The 23,371-nt window shown below is 37.3% G+C and overlaps 4 protein-coding genes across 4 annotated transcripts in view; 1 reads left to right on the top strand and 3 right to left on the bottom strand.

Moving 5' to 3' along the window:
• LOC131436695 (putative uncharacterized protein DDB_G0271606) overlaps positions 1-23,371 on the top strand; it is a 337,186-nt gene that overhangs the window by 196,947 nt on the left and 116,868 nt on the right. The gene's annotated exons all lie outside the window — the stretch shown is intronic.
• Positions 4,348-5,398, bottom strand: LOC131436706 (uncharacterized). Its single transcript, XM_058605572.1, has 4 exons — positions 5,101-5,398; positions 4,964-5,034; positions 4,788-4,902; positions 4,348-4,635 (listed from the first exon to the last, which is right to left on the bottom strand). The coding sequence occupies exons 1-4, from the start codon at positions 5,252-5,254 to the stop codon at positions 4,556-4,558; spliced, it is 420 nt and encodes a 139-aa protein (XP_058461555.1). The 5' UTR covers positions 5,255-5,398; the 3' UTR covers positions 4,348-4,555.
• LOC131436703 (uncharacterized) lies at positions 10,297-11,179 on the bottom strand. Its single transcript, XM_058605569.1, has 3 exons — positions 10,887-11,179; positions 10,582-10,818; positions 10,297-10,514 (listed from the first exon to the last, which is right to left on the bottom strand). The coding sequence occupies exons 1-3, from the start codon at positions 11,026-11,028 to the stop codon at positions 10,390-10,392; spliced, it is 504 nt and encodes a 167-aa protein (XP_058461552.1). The 5' UTR covers positions 11,029-11,179; the 3' UTR covers positions 10,297-10,389.
• LOC131436697 (uncharacterized) lies at positions 11,378-22,857 on the bottom strand. Its single transcript, XM_058605563.1, has 3 exons — positions 22,483-22,857; positions 22,099-22,368; positions 11,378-11,654 (listed from the first exon to the last, which is right to left on the bottom strand). The coding sequence occupies exons 1-3, from the start codon at positions 22,628-22,630 to the stop codon at positions 11,494-11,496; spliced, it is 579 nt and encodes a 192-aa protein (XP_058461546.1). The 5' UTR covers positions 22,631-22,857; the 3' UTR covers positions 11,378-11,493.

A 23,371-nucleotide genomic window follows, 5' to 3' on the forward strand; every position in this document is an offset into this window, starting at 1 on the left:
ATTCTAATAGATGGCTGTGGAATTGCCCCTTTATGTGAATAAAAGATAATGATTACGGCGGCATCTCATCGGATTTACATAATAGTATAATACTAATCGGAAACTAGATCTAGTTAAAATAGTTACACTGGAAAAACTCGTAAGAAAATATTTTTTTGATGAGGAAATTTTTATCAATTCCATCATGTTTTGGCGCCCTGGATATTGGCGCCTGAAGCGGTCGCCTCACCCCCACTGCGGCTCTGCTTTGAAACGCTAGAGGAATAAATCAATAGGCAGTAAAAAGCTACTTTTCATCATAATATCTCATATTTGGTTAAGTTTGCGGTCCTTCAAGTAACATTCAATAATGTACGCGAAAAAGTTATGTATCATTTGAAAATGATTAACATAACTTTTTCTCGTATGTTGAAACCGGAACTGAAAATTTTCATTGTTTAAAACAGAAGCTTGGGTGCTGCAAAAATAACAGAGGTCGAAAAGTCACTCAAAAATTTACGTTTGTTCCGATTATAGAGGTTTTAATCTTAAGGTCATTAACCGCTTCGGAGCAGAAAACTTTCTGATCCTATATGCGGGGCTGGGATTTGAACTCAGGCAGACTGCGTGAAAGGCATGGACTTACTCATCTCACTATACCCGGACCCCCCCGAAAAATAAAATAATCGTCTCGGAAATGTTATCCATCTTTATGGAAAATCGAAAAGTGAAGTTGTAGGAGACAGCTGATATTTGACATTGACAGTTTTGCGTGAGCACTTGCTAGCTGATCATAAAGACGGGTGAGAAATGTCAGAGACCTAACCGGATGACGTGAATACGAAAAAAAAAATGATGGTTTACTTCCTCTGATATTGAAGAATCTGAATTTTAGGTGCGGATTTTTGGAACCAAATTTTAGAGTCGAATGGTAGACTAAATTTGAGACCTGAGCTCTCGATATCGTTGCTAGTTCCTGGAAATAAATTCTGAACATGACCTCGGAAATTGAATTCTGAAGCTGGATTCTAAAACTTTATTCGGAATTGTTGAACTGATCACCGAAGCTCCGGAATTGAATTCGAGACCAGGATTCTGGTTCAGCACTGAACCTAGAACCTAAATCCTAGCACTGAACTGTATTCTGGTCTACAGCTAAATTTCGATTACAGAAGTTGGTTCGGGATTCTGATTTCAAATTCGGATCCACAATTCAGCTGCGAAATTCAGTTCTAGAATCCAGAATCGGAGTTTAGTATAAAATTTCTTTAGAATCTAGTTCCTAAATTCAGTTACACTTCTAGAATTATGGAACTGAATTTTTGAACCAAATTGCTGTCTTCTGGAACTGAATTCTGAAATGTACTTTACCACATGAGATCCCGGACCTCTCACAGAAAAGACGTGAATAGTTTCGAACCCTATATTAGATGGCCCAATACCAAATTTTATGACAATCTATCCACTAGTGTTTGAATAACAGCTGATCGTGTGAGACGAGTTCTAGTTTTCATCAAACTAAAGACTGTCCCAGAAAGTATGGACGCAACCAAAAACCGCTGCCATTTCGCAATGGTTCAGAATATGTCAATTTCTATGGCTGCGCCCTGTTGTTTACACTCTTCTCCAACCACTTGTGCAGTTGTTTATTAATTTTCATTAGTTTGTCTCGAAATGCGTGGACTTTCAGCAGAACAACGTCGAAAAATTGTGTACAAATGGTGCACAGAACACTGACGGTCACCGAGAAAGATTACAAAAATGGAAGGAGCAGTGCGAAATGCAATCAGGAAGTTCGGTGAAGATAACACCTTTGAGGATAAACCGAAAACGGGTCGAAAAAAAAGGTTCTGCTAACTCTCAGTTGGATAAACATATACTGAAAGCGTTCGAGCAAAAGAAGGAGGCTTCAGTTCGGGATGTGGCCAAAAAAGTGGACACTTTGAAGTCAAATGTTCTTCGTGCTAAAGAACGTTTGAATCTTCGAACCTATAAGAAGCAGAAACAACCAAAACGTAGTTCGAAACAAGAAGCATCGATCAGGCCGAGGGTTCGAAAGCTGTACAATACGATTCTTGCTGGAAATTTGAACTGCATAATCATGGACGACGAAACCTACGTGAAACTCGATTGCAAATCTTTGCCGGGACCACAATATCATACGGTGCGAGAAGGGCAAGTGTGAAACCAGTCCGAGACATCGATTTAAGTCGAAAAATTTGGTAATAAAGCTGTGGTCTGGCAAGCAATTTGTAGCTGCGGTAAGATTTCGAAACCCTTCATCACAACTGCTTCAATGAACAGCGAAATATACATCAAGGAATGTTTACAAAAACGACTTCTACCCATGATTCGAAGCCACAAGGATCCTGCAGTCTTCTGAACAGCTCTTGCTTCTTGCCACTACTCGAAATCAACGGTAGAATGGTATACTACCAAAAATGTCACTTTCGTCTCAAAAGACGAGAATCCACCAAATTACCCACAACTTTGACCAATTGAGGAATTTTGGGCATTAACGAGGGCACATCTTAGGAAACATGTCTGGGTAGCCGAAACCATTCAACAGTTCGAAAAGGATTGTAAAAAAACTGTCAAAACTTGTCGCCAAGAAGTCTGTACGGAATTTAATGAGGAACGTTCGCAAGAAAGTGCGCCAGCTAGTCTACAATGGCTAAGTAGCAAATGTTGAGAATAATATTCTGCTGTTGTAGTCTAATATTACCAGTATATCGAATAAAATTTGAATATCCAACACGAATTATTTACAGCGAAATCAAAGTGCGTCCATACTTTCTGTGCCAATCTTTATGGAAAAAGACGCACCAGCGCATTCATGCATTTGCGATACGGATTGGTCCACCATCCCCCGTATTCTCCAGACCTGGCCCCCAGCGACTATTATCTATTTCCAAACTTGAAAAGGTTTCTCCAGGGAAAGAAATTTTCATCGAATGCTGAGGTCATTGTAGAAATGGAAGCCTATTTAGAAGGCCTTGACGAAGGGCATAAAAATGTTGGAGGACCGCTAGGTCAAGTGTATCGCTCTAGATGGAGATTATACTGAAGAATCAAGAAGTTTTCACGGTAAAACTTCTCATTCCATGTATCATAACTGTACCATAATGAATTGGGAATCCGTTTGGTGGTTCTGCATTCCGGTCTGAAGTTTCAAAACTTCAGGTTCATAACTCAGTCTCAGAATTCTGAAACTGAATTCTGAATCTGAATTCCGGACAGAAAATGTTCAACTGAATTCTGGTCTGAATCTCAACTTTAGTTCCTGAATTCAGTTTCAAAATTTAGATACAACTCTCAATAGCTCGACAGTCCAGGTCAAGAATCAAGATCCGGATCTCAGTTACAGATTTTTCTGTAAAATCCGGCTCAGATTAATCGGTTCAGTTCCGGAATTCTGGAACTCGACTCTGGCTTTGAATTCCGGACGAGAAACTGGAATTTAGATCTAGATTCTGGAAATGAAAACGGAAATCTGGTTTTGGATTCTGAATCTAAGTTTTAAACCTGAACTCAATGAACTGAATCTGGATTCTGCTCTAAACTGAACAAATCAAGTACGCAGGCTAGAATGAACGAAGCATGAAATTTTCACCTCTTTTACCTATCAAACATTCTAGAAAACTTTAATTTGGAGGTATTTGTGGTTATCTCATACAACTGATAAATCTATCACAAATTGCTGATCATATCTGCGAAGACGCGAAGAAAAAATAGAGGATAAATTCTGGAAAGGCGCCCCATAGTAGCTGTTGTCTTCTGGCCAGATCTTTGAAGTAAGACATATTCACGTCAAAACAACTTATCGCTACAATGGTAAAATTCCATAAATTACTTCCGCATCAATAATATTCGCCAAATTCAGACCCGTAGTGACTATTAACTGTTCTCAGATTGCAAATAAATGGCTTGCTGGAGACTGAAGCGGATTCTTGAGGGTATGGAGGAATTGTGATATAAAAGTTGTGTATAAAATTTAATTTTGATCAGTACCTTACGAGGAAAACTGTTATGAAAACTACGAAAAAGCTACTACAGGACGGGTCTCGAACCCGTAGCTAACTCCTGTTCGGGGAAAATCGTTTTGCCAATTTGACTACCCTGCGTGTGAAACACTTGAAGAAACTGCCTAATTGAACAGAAGAACTCGTGCGCCGTTAATAGATGTTGGAATGCCGTTGGAAAAAAAATGGTTTGTTTTCTATGTCTGACCAGGATTTTTCTAACCGACGCGTTAGAAGTTTATTTTTAGAAAGGTTTATCACTCAATCGTTATTTAATGGCTAGATTATAGGCATATTTTCTACTCATAAAAGTTGAAAAAAGAAAAAATTTCTGATTATTCTGAACGCAATTATATATTTTCCATTGAATTTCCTGTGAACAATATCCGATCTTCATAACCGTTGAATTTTTCTTCTGCTGGCGAAACATTTGTCATTGCTTTTTCGTTGGTTTTCTCAATCCTGAAAAGAATTACTTCGCTGTTATCAGTCTTAAGCACGGAAAAACCTAAATTTTTCGATGACCGAATCATCGAATGCTCCGCAAATCAATTTTAATAGAAATAGAATCCTCTATCCAGGTCGGCAAACAACATTAGCATCAACAAGGAGATTACGACGTAGAGAAAGTACACTGAAAATAGAAATTGAAATTTTGATTTAAAATTCCAGCTGAGCTTTGCTACTTAGAAGTTCAAAAGTTTTGTTGTTCTTATAATCCCTTAAACTATGCTTGAATTGTAAGTTTGAATCCTAACTAGTTTGAAACTAGCCATACATACTTACGCACAACGTATACCACAATATTTCCATTCTCGGGAATCTCGGCAACTAATAGTATGGCGAATACTACTTGCACCAAACATAATACACCGTACCAAAAGATGGTGGAGAAACGTTTCTGAAACATGATCGGGATTCAGGATCATAATTATCGCACGAAAACTCATTGTTTAACTTACATGCAAAACTCCAATCAACAGCACAAATTGAATAAATATGGAGATGTGTAGTAAAATAACAACATTGTTAACTGAAATAGGCAAACAATTAAAGTTTGAAACTACTGAAAATTGCGCAGCCATTTCGAGATACTGACGGCCATCCGAGCCTCCTTTATAGTCGAAAAAGGTTTCCTTCAAGTACTGACTTTTCGTGTTCCCAAAATAGGATGCAACCGAGAAGAACACCAAGGCACCCAGTCCGAGGATGTATCCGTTGACAATCGCCAGCCGATCGAGGTCGAGTTTCATGGTTTTGATCTGTTACTGCGGGGACGTTTGACTGTAAGCTGCGAAATCAAAACAAACGCGTCAAAGTCACATGTCATGGCCTGCTCGGTTGATGGCACAAACCAAAAATCAATTGGTATTCTCGCTGATATGAAAATTTCTGTTGCCCTGAATTTCAAGCTGGCAAGTGATACTGGTGAAGATATTCAAGATAGCGACGGAATGAAAATCTTGTACTGTTCGTACGTTTTTTCATGTTATTACATATTGAAAAATATGTTTCACTGTTTCAAGTGACTTTTGAATATTTTGCCTTCTACCAGCAAAAGGAAAAGCCAGAGCACTTCGTGTATTGATGAATTGAGGAATATTAGCTGGTAAATTCTAATGAAGAGCCCATTGGTTTTTTTTTTAAATTAGTCCACTATTGAAATATTTACGTTTCAATTTGTACAAAATTACCGCAACCGAGAATTTAATTGGTGTACAAAACGACGATCAGTAATAAAAAGCTTCTGCCATTTTCTTTTATATTTGTCCAATGAAAACCAATTCCGTATGGTAAAAAAAACCAGTTTCAGAACGGCAACTTAGAATGGCGATTGTTTGGTAATCGATATGTACAGTGCCAAGTTTCGTTGAAAAGTCTTGTTGGTACTACATGGAACTGGAAATCCCGGGCCTAACAAAGAAAAAGTTGAATTTTTACACTTGACCCATCGGTCCTTCAATGTCCTCAGTATTTTTTCCTTGGATAAACCTTTTCAGGTTTGGAAATAGATAATAGTCGCTGGGGGTCAGGTCTGGAGAATACAGGGGATGGTGGACCAATCCGTACCGCAAATCATTCACTGTTGCTTTTATGATGAAAACTAGAACTCGTCTGCCAGGATCAGCTACTATTCAAAGCTTGTTCTCAACAAAAATATACACGGTTTAAAACCAAGCACATAATTTACGACCTGGAATTTTGAACAATATTAATATCTATAGTTTTATTCCTTTTCTTATCACTGATTAAAACTTCATTTACTAGAAATTTAAGTAAAACGTTAGTTATATGTAGCAAAACAATCAAAAAGTGTTCATTTAGGACTCTAAAGTCAGTTTCAACATCAATTTTTTTGTACAGCAGGCAGTGAAGCTTCGTGAAGTTTTTTCCTTTGTGCTTATTAAGTTATATTTGGATTCATTCTTCGCCTTTTTATGTGAAACTTCATAGTCCGGTTTAGCCCCTCGGTTCCACAATTTTGAATTTGGAGATGGTCACTTCATTCTAACTTGATACAAAAACTAATGCATGAAAGTTTCTCGATGTCAAAAATTGGAAGTTGTAACTAAAATGAATTTGATTGGTTAAAGTTTGGCACAACTAATGTTAAAAACCGTTATAAGGGTTAGTTTCTTCCTGAAACAAGTTATGACGCGTTACTTTTAAGGAAGTTATAGGTGTTACGAAGTGTTATAAACGTCTCTTTTTTGTAAACTATAGACGTTACGAAGCGTAGAATATGTTACTTTTTTGTAAGTTATGGGCGTTACGAAGCGTAGAATGCGTTACGTTTTTTGTAAGTTATATGCGTTACGAAGCGTTACATGCGTTACTTGTTAGTAATTTATAAACGTTATGAAGGTAATACTTGCGCTACCTTTTTGTAAGTTATAGGCTATACGACGCTTTACATGCGTTATTTTTTAGTAAGTTATAGGCGTTATTAATTTATAAACGTTACGAAGTGTTACTTGCGTTATTTTTTAGTAAGTTTCAGGCGTTACGAAGCGTTACTTGTGTTACTTTTTTGTAAGTTATAGGCGTTATTAATTTATAAACGTTACGAAGTGTTACTTGCGTATTTTTTTAGTAAGTTATAGGCGTTACGAAGCGTTACTTGCGTTACTTTTTTGTAAGTTATAGGCGTTATTCATTTATAAACGTTACGAAGTGTTACTTGCGTATTTTTTTAGTAAGTTATAGGCGTTACGAAGCGTTACTTGCGTTACTTTTTTGTAAGTTATAGGCGTTATTCATTTATAAACGTTACGAAGCGTTACTTGCGTTACTCTTTTGTAAGTTATAGGCTATACCAGTGGCGTCTCGTAACAAAACATACGGGTTGTGCACTGATTATGTGGTGTGATATCAGATGTAACAGTTCGTTGTAAGTGAAAACGAAAGATTGAGGAATGAATTTTTGCGTGTGCTTTTCTATACAATAAAAAAACGATATACTTTCGGATAGAATTTTTTGTTAAACTTATTTCGGCGCTCTGCACGTCGATAAAATCTATCAATAACTTCATCAATAAAACCGCTTCGACGTTGCAACTGAGACAGCAATTTACTTTCAACTGCCATAAGCATAATCTACTGAAACCTCTTCTGAAGGTGTTCACAGTAGTTCTCGAAGAACCAAACGTGACAGAGAGAGCAACAAATCTCAGTACTTTGCTGAGTAATTTCTTCTATTCCTGTAATTGTGCAGTAACTCATGTGCACAGAAAAAATACCAACACTTCAACCAGAGATACTTTGAACTTTAAGTTGGATGCATTCGAGATGTGTGTGAATACACGCAATTTTGATGCACAATGCAAAGTATATTCGGTACCATCCGACATGCTTTCATCGAATAAATGGAGAATATAAAAAAATAATTACATGTGTATGGGGATGCAGTTAATTCCTTCAATTTGACCGGTTGTGCAGTGCGCGAGGTGCACATGAGGACGAGACGCCACTGGGCTATACGAAGCGTTACTTGCGTTACTTTTTTGTAAGTTATAGGTGTTACGAAGTGTTACATGCGTTACATTTTTGTAAGTTATAGGCATTACGAAGCGTAGAATGCGTAACTTGTTAGTAATTTATAAACGTTACGAGGCGTTTTTTGCGTTAACTTATGTAAATTATAGGTGTTACGTAACGAGCGTTACATGCGTTACTTTTATGTAAGTTATAGGTGTTACGAAGCATTACATGTGTTATTTTTTTGTAAGTTCATAAGCGTTACGAAGCGTTATATGCAGTTCTTTTTTGTAAGTTATAGACGTTACGAAACGTTATTTTTCAGAAGTTATAGGCGTTACGAAGCGTTACATGCATTACTTTTTAGTAAGTTACTGCGCTAGGAAGCGTTACATGCGTTACTTTTTTGTAAGTTATAGGCGTAACGAAGCGTTAAATGCTTTATTTGTTAGTAATTTATAAACGTTATTTAGCGTTACTAGCGTTACTTGTTTATAGGGTATAACTTGGGCGTTAGTAATTTATAAACTTTACGAAGTGTTACTTGCGTTATTTTTTAGTCACGTTACGTTACGAAACTTTATTTTTTCGAGAGTTATAGGCGTTACGAAGCGTTATATGCTTTACTTTTATGTAAGTTATAGGCGTTACGAAGCATTACATGCGTTACTTGTTAGTAATGTATAAACATTACAGGCATTGCGAAACGTTACACGCGTTATTTTTTGTATTTTACAGGCGTTACAAAGCGTTACATGAGCTACTTTTTGTGGATCATAGGCGTTACGAGGTGTTACATGCGTTACTTTTGTGTGAATCATAGTCGCTACGAAGCGTCTCTTTTTTGTGAGTTATAGGCGTTACGAAGCGTTACATGTGTAACTTTTTTGTAAGTTATATGCGTTACGAAGCGCTACCTGTATCACTTTTTGTGAGTCATAGGCGTTACGAAGCGTTACATGCGTTTTTTTGTGAATTATAGGTGTTACGAAGCGTTACATGCGTAACTTTTTTTGTAAGTTATAGACGTTACGGAACGTTATTTTTCCGAAAGTTATATTCGTTGCGAAACGTTACATGCGTTACTTTGGTTTAATTATTATGTTGCGAAGCGTTACAAGCGTTACTCGTTCGTAAATTACAAGCGTTACATGTCTTATTTTGTATAAGTTTTGGGCGTTACGAGATGTTACATGCGTTACTCGTTTTTAGATTACATACATTATGATGCGTTACTATTTAGTAAGTTTTACGTTTTACGAAGGGTTGACTTTTCAAAGTTACAGGTATTATTTTTTGTTAGCTACAGGCGTTACGAAACATGACATGTGTTAGTTTTTTGTGAGTTGTAGGCGTCACGTGCGTTACTCTTTTTGTGAATTACATGCGTAACTTTTCTGTAAGTTTTGGGTGTTACAAAACGAGGTGTTTTATTCGTTACTCTTTTTTTGTAAGTTTTGTGTATTAGGAAGCGTTGCATAAGTTTTGGCATCCCAATTTTAAAATATTGAAGGTTGCCTTATTTTCAAAATCTACTGGAAATTTCAAAATTAAGAAACGATTAGAAATGATCCTACAACGAGATGGAATACACTGATCAAAATTAGCACGATGACATTTCTTATCGAAACGAAAATTTGTATCTGATTTTGAAGGAAAATGAGAATAAATTTTATTCAAGTGAATTAATTGTTCTATTCTATTCTATCCATGAAGGAATCATTAGTTCTTTCCTTGATGAGAAAATGTTCCGTAAATTGAAATGTTTTTTCACCAGATTCAACGGTTTCAATTTTTTTAATGTTACCGAAAGCCAGAGGGGATGCTGAAGTCAGAAACAGAAACGAAGAAAAAGTTTGCGAAATATTATGAGGCTGTTGATTCTGTAGATTACACCGTGAGATAGAGGTTTTGAGAGTTACGTGATGGTCAGAACTCCACTGCCGATGAAGCACGCCGCGGCAGGCCCTACGAAGCAGTACAGAGTAAAAATCGCATAAAATGGAAGATGGAATCGGGGTTTAAGTAAATGACAATAATAATAATAACACATAAAATTGTACTGTACGATCGGAAGGAGAAAGTGCGCGAGCAGGACTTAGTTAAGCAAGATTCTGTAGATGAGAAGAGATATCCTGTTGCTGAATCCCGCACATACTTATTTAGGGCTAGATAGACGAACGCAAGCACACTTCGAGTACATGTTTGGCTGAATCCGTTATTATACGCTAGAGACCAGAATGATTACCCGACAATAGACAACACAGTAATCTAATTTATCAAAATACTTAGCATAAATGAGAAACTTCATGACGGATTTAGTTTTGATTCGTTTATTTTGCTATAATGAGTTGCAACTTTGTTGCCATACAGCGGTGTAAAAATAGTTTAAACCACAAGTCTTATCAGGTCACAACATAGATGCCTCACAACATACAATGTGCGTTTTGCTTGGACTGTTAACAACCCTGGCACTTAGTTTGCCGAACAGTGTTGCCAGTGCTTTGAACGTGTACATCACATAGATAACGATCACTGAAATAAACAGGAAAATAAAATCACTAATCTGCCAAGTGTGTTGCAATGAAACAAAAACACTAACCGCAAAAGAAAAACAAATACTCGGCATTCTGGATGAGTCGTTCGCTGGGATCGTTATTGATCGTCAGAAAGAAATCCTGAATCAACGCAATTAGGATCTCGATCGAAAACAAATACTTGGCAGGTCGAAGATAATCATGATCCTCCCATCGCAACCCGGAGTACATGACGGCAAGTGCTACCAACCAGAGTAGGGCAAAGATCCATCGTACCGTTGGGTAGCTCCTGGTGAGAAAATCTGCAATTCGAATGAAATTCAAATGTCACACCGATTAAAACAACCCCCGGGGCACCAGAAAGGGATACCTTGATCATCGTTCCAGTAACGATGGTTCGAGTACAGTGCATCTACGGTAAGCAGCCACAGTTCGCGGAGGGCAAAGTACAGAGCACAACAGAAAAACAAATAACCATGAAATTTTACGAATCGAACCAATTGCTTCTCCATGCTGATCAAAATCCACCGAACCTGACCGATCTAACTAACCGAGGCTGCCCAGATCAACTAACGCCGCTGAGTGCGGTTGCAAGCCGAACCAATCGCCAGTAGGATTTTATTCTTCTGTCGAAACATCAAAATTAATTCTTATCAGTTCAATTCATTGCTTCTCTTTGTTGAGATGAGAAAAGTCCCGTCCCGACTAGACAGAGCGATAATAATGTTGACCGACTTCGATCGTTACTAAAACGGAAAAAGTACGTCAACAAGATCAGCCTCCGTATTGATGATCGGTAATCGCTAGCCGTAGTTGATATGACTTGGTATTGATTTGTCAAAAGAAAAAGAAAAAAAACTATTTTTCTCATTGTTTGGCAGATTTTGTATTTACAAAATGAAGTACACCTAACATAATACTGGTTGCTGCTGTCTTTTCACGTGCGATTGTGCAACCCCTCCTCCTCCTGCACCGAGCTAGCTGATCCGGATGTCATCGAATTCGTCACCCAGCGAAAATTTTACCGGCTTCCGATCGTTGTCTAGATCTTCAAAATGCTGGTTTTCCCGGTCCGATTGGCGATCGTCGAATAGCTTGAACAGTGCGGCCAGCGTGAATCCAACGTACACGGGAATCGCTGGAATGGACAAGAAGCAGTAGTTAGTTTATGTTAATCACGTTTGCTAAGCTTGGAAATGGTTGGGATTAGCGCACTTTGATCTTGAGAATGTTGCAATGGTTTTGGGGTTCGCCAAGTTGTAATAAAACAAAATTATTTTCAGTTCAGTTCAGATGGATTGATGCTGGATATTCTCTCATGTATCATTTAAATAGGACCCCTCGATGAGCTCGGTTGACTGTCAGTTTGAGTTTTAAAAGAAAACAGCAAGCGTCTGATTGCTACATGCATGCATCGTAACTATGGTAACATTTGTTTATGCTTGAAAAAATATCAAGTTACAGTATGAACGGTTTTGAGTAATTTTGCTGCATATCCAGAATTTAGTGATGATTCTTAAAAACTTACTTAGAACTATTGCTTCGAATTTATGTAACGAAGAATCTAAGATTTCAGACATGTTTTGTTTACAAGGTCATTTGAGAAAGACATGGTCGGAAAAATTTCATGGAATCAATACAAATTAGAAAGGAATATAAAACCATCTTAATAAATAGCGTCTACCTACAATTTTACTCAGAAATGATTATTTTTACAAAATTGAACTCGGTACTTTTGGAAACAAGACTACCAAATGAATGCCCATTCCGAGTACTTCAAACAGAATTCGCAATATGTTTCCGCATTTGCAATAAATGGACACTATTCTTGAGAAAAAAAAGAGTTTCGGTTACTCGTTAACTGTTTGGGTTCCTCTACGAAGTTTCACGAAGCTAGGTTCCCCCCAATGCCTCGGAGTAATTGGTATGAACGAACATTAAGTCAATCGCTTCCCTTTTTTTTCCACTACTTCTCTCAGAACCAGTTTCGAAAGTTTTCTCCTATGTATGTTGTATGTTGATGGTTTTAATATTTATATCACGTTAATTGCCAGTTTATTACTTCGACCCTTTGGCCATTAACGTGAAATAAAAATGCTGGAGCAGCAAATGACCAAAAAAAGCCTCCTTTTAATACAAGAAAAAAAACAAACATGGTCAAACCGGTTTCCAGTTTTGTTGTACTATGATTACATGGCTACTTTGATGGAAAACTGATTCGACAACAGCTTGTCAACTGACGTAGTCGAAAAAAAAAGCGGAAAAAGCTAACAGGGTTGTGCTTGACTGACAATTGTAGTATGTTATAAAAGGAAAATCATGTTTTAATGTGACGTTTCTGAATATGAAATAACGCGAAAGGAAAATTTATTTATTTCGATTGAATTTGAACCATGAAATGCCGGATTTTTCGAATGTCACTAGTAGATACACTCATAGCAAGAAATTTATACTGCACTTGAAAACCTTTACGCAGAAAAAGGACCTGAACTTGACGTAATAACATCAATATTTCTGAATCAGTTAGTAACGGAACTTGTAATACCTCTACACTATCTCTTCAACTTCAACTTCTCTATACTATCTCTTCAACTGCTCTAAAGAAAGACATGTAACACATGAATCAATAAGTCCCGAGACTAGCAATGGAAACAACATTTTTTTTGCAAAATTTTTTTTTATTCATCAACATAATCACCTTTTAGGGTGATACAATGGTTCCAACGTTTTTCCAAATTTTCAATACCATGTTTATAAAAAAAATTATCTTTCGCTTCAAAATAAGCTTAAGTTTCAGCGATGACCTCCTCATTTGAGCCAAATCTTGTGGCAGGGTGCATTTTGTTCCATCGAAAGCAATCGCGGCACCCACTTGGAAAAAACCTTTTTCATGCTCAATTTTTTATGAAGGATAGTAAATACACTTCCATATGATATCTGTGTCATCTCAGCAATCTCACGGAGCTTCACTTTACGATCTTTCATTATAATTTTTGTCACTTCACTCACATTTTCCGGTGTAATGGCTTCCTCAGGTCTACCCGAGCGTTCCGCGTCATTTGTGTCGGTACGACCACGTTTAAACTCGGCGAACCACCGACAAATCGTTGCTTTTGATGGACAAGAGTCCGGATAACATTTTTCAATCCATTGTTTCGCTTGCACGGTGTTTTTACCCATTGAAAAAGCAAAGTTTTTTTTTTCAAAACACGAAACTCGGTTTTTTTTTCATTTTTTAAACAAACTACAAAACGACTTTACTCCAACCTCGATAACTCAGCCGTTTCTGGTCGGATCGACTTTTGACCCGTTTCAAGCAAAGGTTAGTACTCTAGAAAGACGTGGTTACTGGTTTACTACGAGCGCCATCTCTGCTTTAGTCTCGGGACTTATTGATCCATGTGTTACCTGAAATAATCAGGCTCAAAATCTGACGTTCATATTTCTCGAGGGATTGTTATTCACTTTGGAAGTTCTAAACAAAGGAAACTAAAGACTGTGCACCCACTTCAGCAATGTTTTAGATATAATTGACTACCGTTATTACTATTGTAAACCAAAGCTAATACAAGTCATTGTCATTGACTCATAATAGATGAAAATGACGAGAAATAAATGTCACTCTCAGCTATGCTTACAAATTATGATAACAAAATCCATGTCCAGTCAACAACAAAAGCGGTTTCAAAATTGTGTTCTTTCTTGCATTTGCCCTTTCAATAATTTTTGGTTGTTCGTGAAAACCGAATACTGTACAGTGTCGATATTCAACCAAATCTTTGAGAATCGAAAATGACAGAAAACAATACACAATGATTTCTACCTGTACTGGTGTTCGAATCTGTAGTAGTTTTGCTTTCCAAAGATGTTCTGAGGTGTATTTATCTCGATTTATCATATTTTAAACAATTTTTGTAGCCAAACGTCACCGATTTTCAATACATCGCACAGTGGCTCGAATCAGTAAAAACGTGGACAAAAATCAGTAGCTGCCAAACCGTTCTTTTAATGCATATAGTTGCCTTTAAGAAATTATTTACGAATATATACCGCTTAATTTGATTCTATCCCTAATTGTTCATGGCCTACTTTGACAAAAAATATAACGATAACTTTTTTTTCTGAAGAGATAGAAAATTTTTTTCTTCTACAAAGTTTTAGAACTATTGAAAATAATTTACTTTGTCAAATATACCAAAAGTCTATGTTGCACCGTTTCGGATATACAAAGCGTTATTATGGCAACCCCCTTAAAATCAGTTTTTTATTCATAACTTGTTTCGAGTTATTTTGTTATGTATACTTTGTTTGGAATAATTGTAGAAAATAAAAAATCTCATATTTTTTGTTGAAGGTAGTACATAGGTTTGTTCTTTCCTGGCCCAGTTATACAACATTTTACCTTTTTTTACCTATGATAAAAACTTGCACCAAAGCGAAATATGCAACTTCATGCAGCTAATTTTTACAAAATTTATAGGAAAAGATATACCCAATACTATAACAAAAATCTAAGTGAAACTCGATGGAACTTTTTCTAGGCCATTTCAAAGTTAGTTTTAGTTATTGAATTATGGCAACCCCCTTAAAACTAGTTTTCTAATCATAACTTGTTTCGAGTTATTTTTTTATGCATACTTTGTTTGGAATAATGGTAGAAAATATAAAATCCATTAATTTTGTAGAAGGTAATCCATAGATTTATTCTTTTCTGGAATAGTTATACATAACTCATACTTCAAATGTTTTTTTCTTCAAAATAAGATAGAAAAAAAATGAATGGGGCAGTAAAAAACGAATATTAGGTTGTTGAATTGGAGAATGTATGACAATTTTAAGCTCTGTTGCAAATTAAAAAAATAAGGCATTGAGCAAAAAACTGTTGGAATGACTTGAATTATATTTTACATAACGTAACCGTATTATACGCTAACGACACTTGAGATGTTCCTCAGGGCTCATACTGAGGCCCATTTATTTTTATACTATACGTAAACGACATCAAAAAGTACCATATCATACCGACGATATGGATGCTTTTTATGGCGATAAAAAATGCAAAAAATGTTGAAGTAATTCAACATCCATTTATCGTATTCGATATTTGGTGTGACAAATGCTTATTCCAATTTAATTCAATATCATTTAGTAGAAAAATCATGACTTTTTCTATTGACATAAATTCAGGAAACCAATCAGTCACTTTTCTACCAAGGGTTTTAAAGCAAGATAAGATACAATTATCGATACCATGGTTTCTGAGTTCTTGGATAATATTTGTTAGAAATCAGAAATTTTTAATAATGAAACGATTTTATTAATCATTTGAATCAGTTTTAAATCTAACGACACTTACGAATAATAATCAACTCTGGAACTTATGCGAAGTCTCAAAAAAGTCCCAGAGAGTCAATTTTTGAAAACGAATATCCGAAAACATTTGACATAACAAAATGGTGATTTTATAAGAAGGAACATTTTCAAACTTTAACCGGGTTTTGATCATCGCTTGCAAATTACGATTACGATATTTTTCTGTTTCAATGCGACTGATGTGCCATGGATAAAATCAAATATTCGTTAGTGGCAACCCTCGGTAAGTCGCTCAAGCTCCGACTATTGACTTTTACACTTTTTAGGTTACATAGCAGTCTTCAACTTGTTTCATGAATTTGTTTCATATAAGTTACTGCCATTGAAGTGTAACAGTGTGATATTGTCATTTTACGTTTATTAGAAACCTTCCTAAGAGACGAATAGTTTTGTTTTCTTTTATCATGAAGTTTCTTCACTTATATTTTTGTTCTGGTTTTACTGAAAATGGGATCAGGGTCATTTCGCCGAAAGGGTTATTTCGCCGAATGGGTCACTTCGCCGGATGCCATTTCGCCGGATGCCATTTCGCCGAAAGCCGTTTCGCCGAAAGCCATTTCGCCGAAAAGGTTATTACGCCGAATCCTGAAATCGTCTTAAAATCGTAATTAGAATTGGTTTAAAATAAAGACAAATGAAAGATGATAGCGCTACCGCTCGTTCGGACCTAACTAAAGCATAGAAACCTAGCTCTGAGTAGACCGGGCAAATGAGGCGGTTACAGGTTTGTATGCAAGAGGCCGCCGCTTCCGTCGGCGAGTCGGCGGCCGACTCAGCTTGGCTTCGGTTATGTGGCTGCGCCACATCAGTTATACAGGAGACCCTTTCGGCGAAATGACCTATTCGGCAAAACGACTTTCGGTGAAATGTCATTCGGTGAAACGACTTTCGGTGAAGTGGCTTTCGGCGAAATGACCCGCTCCCCTAAAAATGCATGGCTTGATGAGTTGGTTAGAGATGATGAAGCACAAGATTCGTTCTTGGGCTGCATCCAAACATGCCAGCGATTGCCAAAGCTTGAATATATGCGCTCGTATAAATGCATTTTTACCAGATTTGAATCTGAAAATATCAAAAGGTCAAATGCATTTTTCCAAGAATCTTTGCAGGATTCTGGTCAGATCACATTGAAATCTCAACTATCATATGAATACTATAGCCTTGCATAGGCCCAACTACGTTCCTGGGTTTTTGGTTCTCCATATATGGTTGAATCTGTGAATGGGGAGCGAAAATTAAAGGATATTCAATCGTCTGAAACGAATGAATTCTTCCTGGAACGAATGAATTCTTGCTCGACTGATCTTAAAAGACCTTTTTCCGGCAATTCAAAATGGTCTCGCTTTTGTAAAATCTCCAAGTCCTGTCCGGTATTGGAGGTTTCATTAAATGTGCATTTTGATGCTTGCAGATCGTTCAGCATCTTTACTAGGATGAAGAACCTTTCTTTTTGGTTTTGTGCTGCTTTCCCACTTCACCCATCACTCTTTCCATGTTTCTTTTAGCATTCATTTCCTACCAGGAAAATGGTGAGAAGCCATGACCAGGTAAAAATCCATGGCAAGGCACAAATTCCGGTTTTGGTATAATGCTGTTTCGGCGTAAAGCCCCAACTAGATCGTATTTTCATGTCTCTCAATTTTTAAAGAGAAAGAATGATTGAAAAACTAAACAAAACTGTCAGAGATATAGCCGCGAGAGTGACGTTGGACTGCACTCGAGATGTGTATAAATATTAATTGATTTGATACCGTTTGACCGTTTAAGATTGTGCATTCCTGAAGATTTTGGAAGATTGCGTTTGTATTTTAGGAAGTAGAGTGGAAATTTAAGACAGTTCTCTGAATAAATAATAACCGTTAGTGGCTTTGGAAAAAGGACGCCAGTTAATGTCGATTCTAAGTATGAGCCTTGACCAAGAAGAAATCATTACGTAAATAAAACCGTAACACAAGTCGTGCAATATTTCAATATTTCATACATCTCAATATTTCAGCGAAAAAAAAACAATCAAAATGCTGTACTGGTTTCATTTCCGACTTTCGGAAGAGCCAAATTGTGAAATTGTCTACGATATTTAACACTTCAAACATTTTTATTGTACGTAAAGCAGTCAAATGCTAGCTTCATTTACGATCGGTTGGTGCGAATTTTGGTCAGCGAAAAGATTTGCACTAAACTGATGAGTTTTACCTCCGATTTGCAAAACAATAATGTTTTTTAGATAACATGTAGAGTCATTAGAATGGCTGATTCTGTATAACGTTCCCCATCGTTGTCCATTTTCCGTTATCTTTTTCTCCAATGCAATCAACCAGCAGCTGGATGACGCAATCGCTTTTGTTTGAAGCCAAACTCACACTGCGAACGTTCACAAGCAGATTTGCTCACGGAAGAACTAGTTGTTCTTTTTTTCTGCGTTTAGGCTTGAGGAACGGGATATTCGCCATTGACTGAAGCACCAGTTGAATAATGTCGGGGGTAGTTCCATTGTTTCGATGTGTCTCCACCCATGGCTTATTATAGACTGAAGCTAGCAGATTTGCAACAGGGTCTATTTTAGACTCGGTTGATTTTGATGTTTCGTGATTGGACCTATTTTTTCACTATTTAAATGTTTCGTGACAGAATTAGAGAAAATAGTAAAGAAAGACGCAGTCCTACGTCAAAACAAAACCAAAACAAATTCGTATTCTGGCGTTGAGTTACCCTGAAGATGTGTGAATCGTACTTTTCAAAGTTTTGGTACACAGTTAACTATCAGTGAAATTAACTTTTATTAGATTAGATTCCGAAGAAAGACAGAATAAAAAAACGACTGATGAATGGAAAAGCGAAAGTGAAAACTTGCGAAAAACGTACTGCTAATTAAATTACTCTGAAAGCAGGTAGTGAAGCAGAGCGCTTGTTTCATTAAAATGGTTTGTGCTGTATTCGTTTCAAATGGAAATGCAATCCAGGGGGGGGGGGGGGGGGGTATGGTGTTACAAAAGTAACGAGAATTGTGTCGTATTTTTATTTATGATTTTTTTTACACAAAATTTTTACCACTTTCAAAGTAACTGTGACTTTGACTGTAATATACTTTTTTAATTGTTTCTACCAGTCTACAAAACAGTTTTGAAATTCACTTCTTGTTATGTTTATGTTGTTATGTTATGAAAGGTATAAATTTCAGCGATTTTTGTTTTACTTCGTCTGTAGCAGTGATTCCCAAAATGGTCCCTGCAGCCCCCCACCAATGGGCATTAGCTCATTTTTATTGGGCAGTAAATTTCAAATTGTCAACTGATGGGCAATGAGTCGCAAATAGTTGGCTTCGTTACTCAAAAAATCTAGACTTAATTACAAATTTATATAGACTTGGGAGAAACTTTTCAATCAATCATTGCTAAATGTAATCCAGGATCAAGCCAATCTATTAGTTGCAAATATGATATGAATAGTAAATCATTCAATTCTTGTGTTTTGCGACTTCATTTGCTTATGGCTTAATTCACAGTCAACAAATTCTTCTAAGTTGACAGTCCTGCTAGATTTTAAGTTCTATCCACGACAGTCGACGTCATTTCTTGGATGGAGAAGACGGAGTTCCTCTTGGTCACTCTTTTCGATTCACACCCGATTTGGACTTACTGGCTGTCGATACTTTTTCTACATTAGTAACAGTTAATTTGGTCACAATCATCAATTTTGATAACTTTGCTAGCGAAAAGTATGAATTTTCGCGATGCACGAGCACAGATTTTGACGGATATTATCACAATCACGAGAAGCAAATATCAAAACCAAAGTTGAGGTCGAATGCTACTTAGCGTACCTAACAAATCAACTCCTATCGCAATTCCTATTCGGGAAAGTCGTTCAGCCAATTGAACTACTGTGGATGTAATGAAACACAACTCAGAAGACTTCCCGGTAGAAAAGAACTTCGTATAGAACCTTTCCCCAACCAATCGAATCTTTCCTTAATTTGTCAGCATATCAGGCAACGATATATGAGATTTGACTCAATTGACGTCTATTTTGCTTACCCAATGTTTGCTAGATAGGGTCTTGAATTACCGTTTAATTTCTATCGAGTAGAATTGAGAAGAAGATTATTTTTAGATTTATTTCACTTGATGGGCAGTAGAAAGAACAATTATTCTAAATGGGCATTCGACCAAAAAAGTTTAGGAACAACTGGTCCACAGTCTCAAAACGTTTACATTTTACACCCCTTCCGAGTCTGGGGAACAGAATAAGCTGCAGGGGGCCAGGTTCAGTGAATAAGAAGGGCGAACAATGTCATTCCGTTTGTGACCGAAAACCGCTTTACAGCGAGTACCAAATTTGGTGCGATCCTTTTAATGTTAAAATATTCGTATAAAATAATCTAAATTGAATTCCATGACAATTCAGACATCTTACATAGTTGATCAATGGTTCGAGACAACGGTCTTCACAAATGTCAACGATTCTTCTCAATGTTTTCGTCCATTTTCGAAGTTAAGTGGCGCCCATTCAATTGCCAACTCTCCAGTCTTGAAACCATTCGTTAAGGGCTGAGAATAGTACCCTAAAGTCTACCACTTTACGTTTTTTTGCTATTTTCCCGTTTCAAATTAAATTTTCTTGGAAACGGTGCAGAATATAGAAAAAACCCACCTGACAATGTCTTCGAAATTCAGTTGAGAATATTCCGTGAAATTTTCAGAATGATTCATTGAGTTTAGCGGTCGTGTTGTATTTTTTTCTGACTGAGGTACTGCTGAAAATTGGAACGCTCGGAATTGCATACCTTTACTTGTTCATCGAATATCTCGGCTTTGAAGGCTTGTATCATAAATCTACCGTGGCAAAGTCTAGATAATTTAGTTTAGATGCGATTAGTACATAAAAACATGTTTGTCATCGCGATAAAAATAAAGTCTTGTATTTTTCTGTGAAACAAAGTCAGTTTCAATGCATCCGCCATTTTTTTTTTCGCTTTGGTTTCTTGATAGCATTCTGAAAAAGTAGAGAGGAAAAAAATTGGCTCGACAAGGCTGCCAAACACACAGACATTCAATCTTTGTGAAAGTTGAATATTTTTTCATTGTTCATTGGAATCCAACCAATGTAATGTCCAACCCATACGATAGATTTATGTTATAAAACTTCTTATTAAAATAATAAAATGTATGCTGGCAACCCGGTACAGTTTGCTCATATACGAGAGAGTACAAGAGAAATGCGATGCGCAAAGGGAATTGAGCGAGCCACGTGGTCGATTCAAAACTCAGCTCGTGACCCCCTGTCCTCAGACCTTACTCAATGCACTATTCTCATAAGCTGTTTTCAACATCACAACGGCTTCCTCGGATGTTTTTCTTCATAAAAAAAAGCAAAATTTCACTTGCGAACAAATTTTTATTTCCCACGAGCTGCATTGAGATTATAAACGAGTCTCACAATTTATACCACTTTAATACTAAATGTCTTCAGGGAAACTAGTTGTACTCCAGGCGGCAGAAGTCTTCATTCAACGAGTAATGAAGGAAGATGAGTCGAGGAGTGTTAGTAATTATGAATGCTGCTTGCTGTATGTAGCCACTCAGCAGGCACGATAAAATTCCACAACTAGAAACTGTTGGTTGACAAATTAGGATAAGAGTCCTACTCACTAGTCCGGTTTTGTGTTTTTGACTTGCCATTAGTGACCTATACATACGAAATCTAAGTACTTACTTACTCATTTTTACAAGAAATAAACATTCCGCTTTTGGGATCCGAAATCGTCGAAATCGAAACAATATTTAACAATGAAAACGACACTCGTATTTTCTTCTGAAACTAGTATAAACTTCAAAGGAGAAAATATTGATAACAAACACCAAAACGATAATTTGTAAAACTGTTCGGATTCAATGTCATATCCTCACTCATAACAAAGGCACTTATTAGGAAAAATTTCAATCCAATTTTCAATTTAAGTCTCAAACTCAAAAGTGGAGAGTAAAATTGAGACAAAATAACAAACAAACATTTAAAAGACTTTTTAATCGTTGAACTTTCCACTGCGTAGCTGACAACGGTATAAAAACCAAGCACTTTTTTTTTTGATAACGATGAACAGCTGACAAAATTAATCTCGGTCGGTGTCGGAGAATACCTTCTCTCTCTCTGTCTCTCTGTCTGAGTACAGTTCACTCAAGCACTCAAGCATAAACAACTGAAATACTCACCGAGTAGCACGACAGCATCGGGTGACAGAACCAGTTCCCGAAAACTTTTCCGCTCCAGTCTGGTCAAATGATGGATCAGGATCACGCTCCAGTCGATGGAGAAAATGGTGGCGAACGGGAAAATCGTTTCCTTCTTTTCAAACAGTAACCCGACGAGAAAGATGATCCCGGCCAGTACCCACACCAGCGAGAAGATCAGCTGCCCCAAGGGTCGCATCCGAAAGTATGTGTCCCGATTGGCGGCTGTGGTGGCGGCGTTGATGGTTCGATCTAAAAACAAACACAAACCGTACCGATTAAGTTTGAGAGACACACCGATTACGACAGCATTTTGTCAACATTTTCGTCACGACGACGATCGCGGATCCAAAAATAGTAGCTCACCGACTGCGGTGTCATCCAGCGAGCGGGCTTGCCGTAGACCGCCGTTTGCCTGCAGCACGTCGGATGCGAAAATGCATCCGAAGGTAAGTGCGGCCACGGCAATCGCATAGCCGTGGGCTTTGATGTAACGGCTAAACAATCGTCGCATTTGCTAATACTTCCGGGGATTACACTTCACAATCACACGCTCCCACTTTCGAAAGGGACGAAGAACATCTAGGAGAAGAACTAACATTCGATCCGGTCAAACTTTGAGCGATGACTGGCGCGATCGTTGATCGTGGTCCTGATGAACCCGGTACGCAGTACGATGACTGCGGTTTACAATACACGTGGCCGTGTAGTGAAAATTTGCACATAACACACCGAAGTGTAATGCTACGACGCTACACAGCACAGCATAATGAAGCCAGTGGCGACTTGGCGATAAGAATTGAAAGTCCGTGGCGTCCGTGTTTACGATCTCGCTGCTCACCGTACGTCAGATGCGGTCATATCAGAAAGGATGTTGACGATACACACTTAATTACAGTGTTTAGTAAAAGTTGTTTTTTTTCCTTCCAAAAAATGTAATTATTCCAAAAAAACTGAGGTTTCACTCTCGGTTTGCCTTATGTATCACGTAACCATGGACACCCGAAACATTGTCAATATTGATGACGTTAAAAAAATGGGCCACGTTGTAAGTCTCACTGTAGTTTGTTGAAATCAGAGTAGCTATGAAAAGAGTGTCGAAAGCTACCCGTTGGGAAAAAATTATTTGTATTCGAACGAACAAATCACGTTTGAATTCTGTCAAATTGCCAATGTTTGCTTCAAACTATTCGAATAATGCCTTTCAGATGTACGGATTTCACATGTTTGTCTTATGAAAACAAAATTTTGTACA

Source organism: Malaya genurostris, chromosome 3, assembly GCF_030247185.1.
Source record: "Malaya genurostris strain Urasoe2022 chromosome 3, Malgen_1.1, whole genome shotgun sequence".
Lineage (NCBI taxonomy): Eukaryota > Metazoa > Arthropoda > Insecta > Diptera > Culicidae > Malaya > Malaya genurostris.

What these genes read in the sequence shown, in the direction of transcription:
- LOC131436697 (XM_058605563.1), bottom strand. Translation starts at nt 22,630, where the DNA reads ATGCGACGATTGTTTAGCCGTTACATCAAAGCCCACGGCTATGCGATT. An exon ending in GCTGGATGACACCGCAGTCG is followed by an intron (nt 22,369 to 22,482) that starts GTGAGCTACTAT and finishes GTTTGTTTTTAG; the next exon opens with ATCGAACCATCAACGCCGCC. An exon ending in CGATGCTGTCGTGCTACTCG is followed by an intron (nt 11,655 to 22,098) that starts GTGAGTATTTCA and finishes TGTCCATTCCAG; the next exon opens with CGATTCCCGTGTACGTTGGA.
- LOC131436706 (XM_058605572.1), bottom strand. Translation starts at nt 5,254, where the DNA reads ATGAAACTCGACCTCGATCGGCTGGCGATTGTCAACGGATACATCCTC. An exon ending in TGTTGATTGGAGTTTTGCAT is followed by an intron (nt 4,903 to 4,963) that starts GTAAGTTAAACA and finishes ATCATGTTTCAG; the next exon opens with AAACGTTTCTCCACCATCTT. An exon ending in TATTGTGGTATACGTTGTGC is followed by an intron (nt 4,636 to 4,787) that starts GTAAGTATGTAT and finishes TTCTATTTTCAG; the next exon opens with TGTACTTTCTCTACGTCGTA.
- LOC131436703 (XM_058605569.1), bottom strand. Translation starts at nt 11,028, where the DNA reads ATGGAGAAGCAATTGGTTCGATTCGTAAAATTTCATGGTTATTTGTTT. An exon ending in TTACTGGAACGATGATCAAG is followed by an intron (nt 10,819 to 10,886) that starts GTATCCCTTTCT and finishes TTCGAATTGCAG; the next exon opens with ATTTTCTCACCAGGAGCTAC. An exon ending in GTATTTGTTTTTCTTTTGCG is followed by an intron (nt 10,515 to 10,581) that starts GTTAGTGTTTTT and finishes TGTTTATTTCAG; the next exon opens with TGATCGTTATCTATGTGATG.